The 9464-nt window shown below is 41.7% G+C and overlaps 1 protein-coding gene across 1 annotated transcript in view; it reads left to right on the top strand.

The window, feature by feature from the left end:
- Positions 1-346: 346 nt before the first annotated feature.
- The window catches only part of vps4b (vacuolar protein sorting 4 homolog B), a 48934-nt gene continuing 39816 nt past the window's right edge, over positions 347-9464 (top strand). The window contains exon 1 of the mRNA XM_041184592.1: positions 347-505. Within this exon, the coding sequence (XP_041040526.1) occupies positions 479-505 (27 nt within the window). The 5' untranslated portion in view covers positions 347-478. The remainder of the gene's footprint in view (positions 506-9464) is intronic.

Here is a 9464-nt window from a genome sequence, read left to right as displayed (position 1 = left end):
GCTTTAAGGTGGTCATGAAGGACAAAATATAATTGCAAACTTTTGTCCCTTTTATTATTTCCTTCCCTCATCCCTTTCCATGCACTTATATTTGCTTTAAAAATTGTTAAATCTCTACTTCCAGTTCTAATGAAAGGCCAATTGACCTGAAACGTGAAGTCAGATCCTCTGTCCACAGATGGTCCCTTGCCGATGTATTTTCTTTCTATCTCAGCCTTTCTATTGCCCCACTGGAGATGCTGTTGCTGTAGCTCTGGAGACAAAGGGAGTACGCACATTCATTGCGCGCCGGCCCCAAACCCGCTGCAGGGTGCTTGCTGCAGGAACTGCGTCACCATCATGGCGGCCAGCAGGCGGAAGTGAGGTGTGTTTTGCGTTGCCGCTGGAGGCGGAAGTAGTGTCGGTGAGGAAAAGCAGCTTGGACCCGGGGATTTGGGATTTCCTTCCAGCTCCCGCTCGACCACTCATCACAAGGCAGATGGCTGCCAACAGTAACAACTTGCAGGTAAACTCTGCTGCTGAGGCTGATTGACGCGGTGGGGAGAGCGGTGCTGAGCTTCTCCTCCCCGGGCTCCTCCAGCAGCTCCTGAGCTTGTAGGGATGGGGGAGTCGGTGGTAGCTGTGGGTCCAGAAATCTGGTGTCAACAGCCTATAGAGAGATTGAAATAAAGGTTTAAATAGCCGGTGTGTGGTCTGAACAGGGAGAAGGAAGGAAACTGCAGCGGGAATTTCACATGACGTGACTGTTAAAGGGCAGGGTAGCCGGAAAAGGGAAAGGTGAATAGGGAAGAAACTCTAGAGTAACCACCGGCCCCTCCCATAAAACCCTAACACTCGCCGATAGAGATTGTAAAACATCCAAGCCTCCAGTTCTTTGAAGCAGTGCGAAACCCAAAGGCTGAGTGCATTGAGTGTTACTGCTCTTTGAGCAGGAATAAGATATTTATTCTCTAAAGCATTCACGTTTGGAATGGGATAGGAAATGAAGATCTTAAAAGAAAAGGCAGTATTCATGAGAAAAGCACGGCCTTGGCGAACCTCCATTTATTTACATAACTGACAATCGGTGATTAGTTGAAATACAAATAGTCCCTAGTACCAACAGAGCCAGGGAGAGAAATCCCTGGGCCCTGGTGCTTCTGTTTCTGCGCCCCTTATTCCTCCCCTCACACTCCCAAAAACCCTCAATCATGCATAATATTTTTTCTCCTTTCAACATTTACCAAGCAATCAGAGGAAGGTTGAAGTAAAATGATACCCATTGTGGCATCTGGTTACAAATATTGCCCGATATATCTGCAGCATGGATCATTAATATGAAGAACAGCAACGAAACAATATAGTGCTAGTGTGTGCCTATAGGTGATCCCACCATGACTATTAAAGTAAAATTTGTATTCAGGTTTGTTTAACAGCATTGTGTAATATTGTTAATTTGACAAGAAAATATTCTATTATTTATAACACTGCAGATGATAACACTGATTTTAGTGATTGCCTCAGCTCACATTAACATGTTCTGCACATTGCCCTTATGGACATGATGACAGTTAATTCATATTTTGGGGAATCTTCAATACTTGCAACCCAGATAAACTGCATAGGATTTTTTCCATTATGAAGAAGAAATAGTAGACTTTCTCCTGTCTGGGTGCATGATATTATTCAATATAATTATTTCATGGAAGGGGTGTAATTGGAGTCTAATTTATCAGTAATCTCTCAGGGTAGAAAGATCGATTGACTCCTAAGCAACAAAGTAGAATGATTGAACAACATAGGTCGTCTTGGCCAGTGAGCAGCATTGGAGTTCTTGGGTGTCTCTGCGCAACTCAACTGAAGAGGCCAGAGGACAAAGCTCACAGTTGTATCTGTTTTCTTGATCAGTAAGACTCTGCTGCTTCTCACTTCAATATACTTTCGATATCTAGCATACAACACAACTTTACCACAATATTTCAATACCTCAAGAAACTCATGAAAGCACCAAGGTTGAGTGGGTAATAAGTAGACAAAAGGACAATATTGAATTCAAGGGAAAAGACTCTTTAGCATAGTGAATCAGTAATCTGTTTTCCACTGCACAATGAGCCCATTATGCACTCCTGTCCTGGCAATTTCACCTCTAATTCTGCTTACAGTAAACTTCAGTTCTGTTGAAGGGTCATGAGGACTCGAAACGTCAACTCTTTTCTTCTCCGCCAACGCTGCCAGACCTGCTGAGTTTTTCCAGGTTATTCTGTTTTTGTTTTGGATTTCCAGCATCCGCAGTTTTTTGTTTTTATCACAGTAAACTTTCATTAGCAACAAAATAAACAGAAGTCCAGCCATGATTTCACCCTCTTCAAGATAATTACGAATGACAAAGGCCATCTAGCCCAGCTCATCTCCATCCATCCAAATGACACATGAACATACCTACATATTAGGAGCAGGAGTAAACCATTTGGCCCCTCAAGCTTGCTCTGCCATTTGGCAATATTCCTACATTATACCAAGGACTACAACTTAAGTACTTAATTGGATATGAAGCAATTTGAGACATTGTGAAAAGTGCTGTATAAATTTAGATTTGTTTTTCTTACACCTGCATGCAGTAAGCAGTGACTGTAGCAATGGTAAACTTGGAGGCCCAATGCTGATTCTTTAAGGATAATTAATCAGAGTAATCAACTGATGTTACGTAAGTGGCTACAAAGAAATCACCATATTTATGCGACAATTCAACCCTGTAACTAATACAGCCATACCTTTCTGACTTCTCTGGAGCCAACCCTCAAGAAACAATGACATCTGCCCCTTTTATGCTCATGGCGCTTTCCATAGGATTTGCCAATAAAACAGCAGCTCAGAAAAAATGTACATTGAATTGTTGATTTGAATTTTTCCGAGAAGATTGATACATGGTGCAAAAATTCAGTAAGACCTTAATTCAAGGACTGGATTGTCCCAGAAGCTGTCATACAAATTGTATTGTACGCTGTGAATTTACAACCTATCTGGGGTGAACCTAGGATGGAGTAGAGATTTGTAAAACCTTTCTTTAAGCAATCTCCTAGTGTCAAATAGGGATTTCATTCCCAGACTTTGCAAGAGTAATAAAATGGTCAACTCCCTGTTTTGCATCACTTCTGGTTTTTAGTTTCTAACATTTATTTTGATAAGGCCCAAGATTCTCAAGTCTCTGCTACATCAACATGTTAAGATCCCAGCTGAAGTTACCTCTGGACAAGCCTGATCCCAGGGTGGAACCCAGCTTGATAGATTCTAACTTTTGTTTATTTTTTTAGATATGTGAAGAGGGCTACTGAAAAAAAGTCAGCGAAGTCAGCTAATGAACTTTTAACAAAAGAATAGAACATTTATTAAACAAGAAAAGATGAACTATTACAATACTGCTTCAGCCACAACTATACCGTTACAGATATTTACAGATTTGTAAGGTTAACATAAGTTACAAAAGCTAAATTATACTCTAATGTCCACAGTAAGTACATAGTCCATGTAACCCAATTGGCAACCTGTGGTCAGACACACCGCACTCTGAAACCAAGTGACAGACGCCAACTCAAACAGCTATGGATCTCTCCTCAGCTGCTCCCAGATGCTTGTCACACAGTGAGCCAACCGGTCTCACCGAACTCTGTCTTTGACATGAAGATTTCCAATCATCTCTTTCCAAGAACTCACTTAGGAATCTTCTCCCAAACTGATGCTTTTTTTCTCAGATGCCTTCCACAAGCGTTCATCTCCAGGGCTTCGAAGTCGTCTTCTGCTGTTCCTTTTGTCTGGGTCACAGCATACATTTAAGCTGTCTTCCACACACTCTTTCACCAACTCAGCCATCAAAAGTACCACTGCTTCAGTTGCCCCTAGCAAAGGGTTACAGACCTTCACTTGTCTCTTTGGACCTCCTTTCTGACTTCTCGAGCCTTTATCTCTTTAAACCTGAAGCTTGGAGCCTTTCTCTGCCCCCTACTCTTAACTTCACTTAACAGGACGTTTTCCTAGGTTCCTGTCCTTCCTTTGACCAGAAGGTCTGCTGGAGGCCTGCTCCTGCTCCACTCCCCTGGATTTTGGGGCTTTTTTCTTTAGCCTCAGACTGGCTATCTGTCCACTTTGCTCCAGTCTCTCCTGGCAGCTACTTTCAAAACCAACTGAACTCGAACAGCTTCCAAATCAAACTGCTGTTCTTAGTTTCTTCTGTGTGTGTCTGTGGGAGGGACCTGCCTCTCTGCACCCCTGTTGCTAGGCAACAGCCCAGTTTCTCTACTCTTGTTTGTTTAACTTAGCTGCAACAGTCATAAAACTCTCATTAGAATTGCAGGCACCTTTTAAAGTGAAATTAAAACTCAACTTGATTTTTTCTTAACACACACATACAGAAATACAAATCAAACTTAAACATTAAAGCTAAAACTCATTCTTAACACCCTCACACACTAATATAACTCAGTTATGGTATCTTTATTTCCTAACAAACACAGCATACCATCAGAATTGTGCCTACTTTAGTGCATAATGAAAAGTTAAACTGCTATTTATATGCTGGTTTAAAATCAAAAGACAATTTTGAGAAGTGTACAGTATTTAATTTTGAGGGACCAAATCTGAAAAAGTGACCCCACCCCACTTGGCCTACACCCATCCCACCACCGCCCTCTCCAAATGTGGTCCAACCAGCAGTTTTAAGTGAACATCCCGATTAGGCTTCTCTCTCCAGTATTGTTATATACAGTGTGCCTGCTCCCTACACTAAGAACTCCATCTGTAGGAAATTTTTATATTTCGTATGTTTGTATGTACCATATGATTAGGAGCAGAAGTAGGCCATTCAACCCATCAATCCTCCTCTGCCATTCAATAAGATCATGGCTGATCTGTTTGTGTTTTGAATTCGACATTCCCATCCACCTCTGATAACCTTTTCACTTGCCTAACAAGACTTTACCTACAACAAAAACAAAAATACTTGGAAAAATTCAGCAGGTCTGACAGTATCTGCAGAGAGGAATGCAGTTGATGTTTTGAGCCCATATGACCCTTCGTCATATGGACTTGAAACGTCAACTGTATTCCTCTCCGCAGATGCTGTCAGACCTGCTGAGTTTTTCCAGGTATTTTTGTTTTTGTTGCAGATTTCTAGCATCCGCAGTATTTTGCTTTTATCTACAGTCTTATCTACCTCTGCCTTAAAAATATTCAGTGACCCCACCTCCTTCAGAGGCAGTGTTCCAAAGTGTCTCAACCGTCTGAGAAAAAGATTCCTCTCATCTCTGTCCCAAAAGTGCAACCCCTAATTTTAAAACAGTGCACCTTAGTTCTGGACTCACCCGCAAGAGGAAACATGCTTTCAACTTCCTCCTTGTTAATACCGTTCAGGATCTTTTATACTCTAATCAAGTCACCCCTCATTCTTCTAAACTCCAGTGGAAACCAGCCCAGTCTGTCTAACCTTTCCTTATGAGACAGCCTGCTGATTCTAGATATCAATCTAACAAACCTCCTCTGAACCGCCTCCAATGCATACATCCTTCCTTAAATAAGGAGACCAAAACTACACACAGTGTTTGAAATGCGGTCTCACCAATGCCCTTTATAACTGAAGCATAACATCCTCACTTTTATAAAAGCAAATACTGCGGATGCTGGAAACCTGAAACAAAAACAGAAAATGCTAGAAAAACTCAGCAGGTCTAATGGCATCTGTGGAAAGAGAAAAAGAGTTAATATTTCAAGTCCGTATTACTCTATCCTTATGTTCAATCCCTCTTGTAATAAAGGATAGCATTCAATTAGCCTTAATTATTTGCTGTACCTGCATACTAACTTTTTCTGACATGTGTGCTAGAACACCTAGATTCCTCTTGAACTTGGAATTCTGCAGCCATTCTCCATCTAAGTAACACTCTGCCTTTTTATTCTTTCTGCCAAAGTGAACAACTTCACGTTTTCCCACATTATACTCCATTTGTCCGATTTTTGCCCACTCACTCAACCTATCTATATGCTTATTTCCTCTTCACAACATACTTTCCCACCTGTCTTTTTGTCATCTGCAAATTTAGCTACCATGCGTTCACTCCTCTCATCTAAGTCATTGATATAAATTGTAAAAAGTTGAGGCCCCAGCACAAAACCCTGCTCGACTCCACACGTCACAACCTGCCAATCAGAAAAAGACCCATTTATGCACGCTTTGTTTACTGCCAGCCTGCCAATCTCCTATCCATGCTAATATGTTACTCCCTACACCATGAGCTTTTATTTTCCACATTAACCTTTGATGCAGCACCTTATCAAATGTCTTCTGGATATCATAAGACCATAAGACATAGGAGCAGAAATTAGGCCAATCGGCCCATCGCGTCTACTCCGCCATTCAATCATGGCTTCTCCCCGTAATCTTTGATCCCCTTACCAATCAAGAACCTATCTATCTCCATCTTAAATACACTCAATGACCTGGCCTCCACAGCCTTCTGTGGCAATAAATTCCATAGATTCACCACTTTCTGGCTAAAGAAGTTTCTCCTCATCTCTGTATCCAAGGCCACAGGCTCCCTTTTATCCACAACGCATGTTACTCCTTCATTGAACTCCAGTAAATTGTTTAAACATGATCTCCCTTTCACAAAGGCATGCAGACTCTTGCAGATTCCTTTGAGTTTCTCTAAGTGCCCAGCTATAATCTCCTTAATGATCGATTCTAACACCTTACCTGTGACAGATGTAAAGCTAATTGACCTATACTTTTCTGTTTTCTGCCTCCCTTCTTGAATAGAGGGTTATATTTGTTACTTTCCAGAATCTAGGGAATTTTAGAAAATTAATACCAACACATCTGCTACCTCATTAGCCACCTCTTTTAAGACTCTAAGATGATGCCCATCAGGACTCGGAGACTTGTCAACCCACAGCTCCATCAGCATGCTCAGTAAGGCTTCCCTAGTGATTGTAATTTCACAAAGTTGTCCTCTTCCATCCCCTCCTGATTTATAGCTATTACTGGAATGTTTTGTATCCTCTATAGTGAAGACAGAAGCAAAATATTTGTTCATTTCACCCACCATTTCTTTATTATCCACTATTAACTCCCCACTGTCATCCTCAAGAGGACCAACACTCAAACTCTTTTCCTTTTTAAATGCCTGTAGAAACTCTTGCTATCTGTTTTTAAATTTCTAGCTAGCTTCCTCTAATACCCTAATTTCTTTGCCCTGATTAATCTTTCAGTCATTCTCTGTTGTTCTTTATATTCTGGCCATCATCTGTCCTGCCACTCATCTTTGTACAGTTATGTTTTTCCCTTATGTTTAATGCTTTCCTTAACTTCTTTAGTTAACCATGGATGGTGGGTCCTCCCTTTAGAATTTTTCTTTATAGTAGGAATATACTTATTCTGAGTGTGCTGAAAAATCCCCTTAAATGCCTGCTACTGCTTCCCTATTGATCTATCCCCTAGCCTAGTATCCCAGTTCACATCAGCTAGCTCAGTTTTCATGCCCACATAGTTAGCCTTATTTAAATTTAAAATACTAGTCTTAGACCTAATCTTCTCTCCCTCAAACTGAAAGCAAAATTCAACCATATTGTGGTTGCAGCTACCTAGGGGTGCCTTTACCCTGAGGTCATTAATTAATCCTGTCACATTACACAGTACCAAGTCAAAAAGAACCTGCTCTGGTTGGTTCCAGAACATGCTGTTCTGAAAAAAAACTACCTTGAAAGCATTCTATGTACTCATCAAGGCTACTACTGCCAATCTGATTTTTCCAGTTCAGATGTAGATTAAAATTACCCACGGTTATTGCTGTCCCTTCATCACAGCACCCAATATTTCTGTTTGTATACTTTGTCCTACATTGTGCCTACTGTTCGTGAGTGTGTAGACCACTCCCACGAGTGACGACTTTCCCCTACTATTCCTCATCTCCACCCAAACCGATAATACCTCCTGATCTCCTGAACCAAGGTCATCTCTAAATATTGCACCAGTGCCATCCTCGGTCAACCGTGCTACCACTCCACCTTTACCTAGCTTCTTATTTTTCTTGAATGTCATATATTCAGGACCCAATCCTTGTCATTCTGCAGCCACGTCTTTGTAATGGCTATCAGATATTTACTTCAGTGTGCGGTATCAATTCATTTGTTTGGCTATGAATGCTAGGCACACTCAGATACAGAGCCTTTAGTTTTGTCCTTGTTATCTTCGTAACATCTAGTCTTGACTGTTGATGTATTCTTAGGTTTTATCTCTGTCCCTTCCTGCTGTTCTATGGCCCTCATTCCCCATATTACTATTATGGTGTACTGCCTTTAATCTACCCCTTGATTTGCCACATCTACCCAAGCTTGATCCCACACACACACACACATACCCCCCCCCCACCCTTGTTTAGTTTAAAGCCCTCTCTACTTCCCTAGTTATGTGATTCGCAAGAACACATATCCCAGCAAGGTTCAGGTGTAGAGGGTCCTAACGGTACACTCCCCACTTTGCCCAAGGGTGCCAGTGCCCCGTGAACCGGAAGCCACTTCTCCCACACTAATTTTTAAGCCATGCATCCATCTCTCTAATCTTATTTGCCCTATGCCAATTTGCACGTGGTTTAGGTAATAATGCAGAATTTATTACCTTTGAGGTTCTGCTTAATTTAGTATTAACTTCTCATACTGACTATGCCAAACCTCCTTCCTTGTCCAGCCTATGTCGTTGGTATCTACACAAACCACGATGACTGGATCCACCCCCTCCCACTGCAAGTTCCTCTTCAGAGGAGATGATGGAGTCATGGTCTTGTTGCTAGGTTAGTAATCCACAGACCCAGGATAATGCTCTGGGGACCTAGGATAGAATACCACCACTGTCAGATGGTGGATTTGAATTCAATAAAAAACTTGGTCATCAATAGACTTTTAATTCCATGAATCCCATTGTCAATTGTTGTAAAAACCCATCTGGTTCACTAATGCCCTTTAAGGAAGGAAATCTGCCGTCCTTATCTCGTCTGGCCTACATGTGACTCCAGACCCACAGTAATATGGTTGACTTTTAACTGCCTTCTGAACAAGGGCAGTTAGGGATGGGCAATAAATGCTGGCCTAGCCAGTGATACCCACATCCCATGAATGAATTAAAAAAAAGCCCTGAGCAGATGTCCCAAACCCTGGCATTGGGCAGGCAACACAGCCTTCTGGTCTCTCATTCCTTGTTGCAGAGAACATTGTCAACCCCCCTCACTATACTGTTCCCTACCACTACTACATTCCTTGAATGGCTTCCTGTATCATGGTGCCATGGCCAGCCTGCTGATCCACCTTGCAGACCTTGCTTTTGTCCACACAGGTTCAGATCTCAGACTTCTTTGACAATTGCAAAGTCTGAGATTCTTCCACTACTGTCTGCTCAGTCTCATTACCTGTCTAACTCACACTTACATCCTCCTATCCCTCACTGC

The sequence above is a fragment of the Carcharodon carcharias genome, chromosome 3, assembly GCF_017639515.1.
Source record: "Carcharodon carcharias isolate sCarCar2 chromosome 3, sCarCar2.pri, whole genome shotgun sequence".
In the NCBI taxonomy this organism is placed as follows: Eukaryota; Metazoa; Chordata; class Chondrichthyes; order Lamniformes; family Lamnidae; genus Carcharodon; species Carcharodon carcharias.
This window is presented reverse-complemented; position numbering and strand designations above follow the sequence as displayed.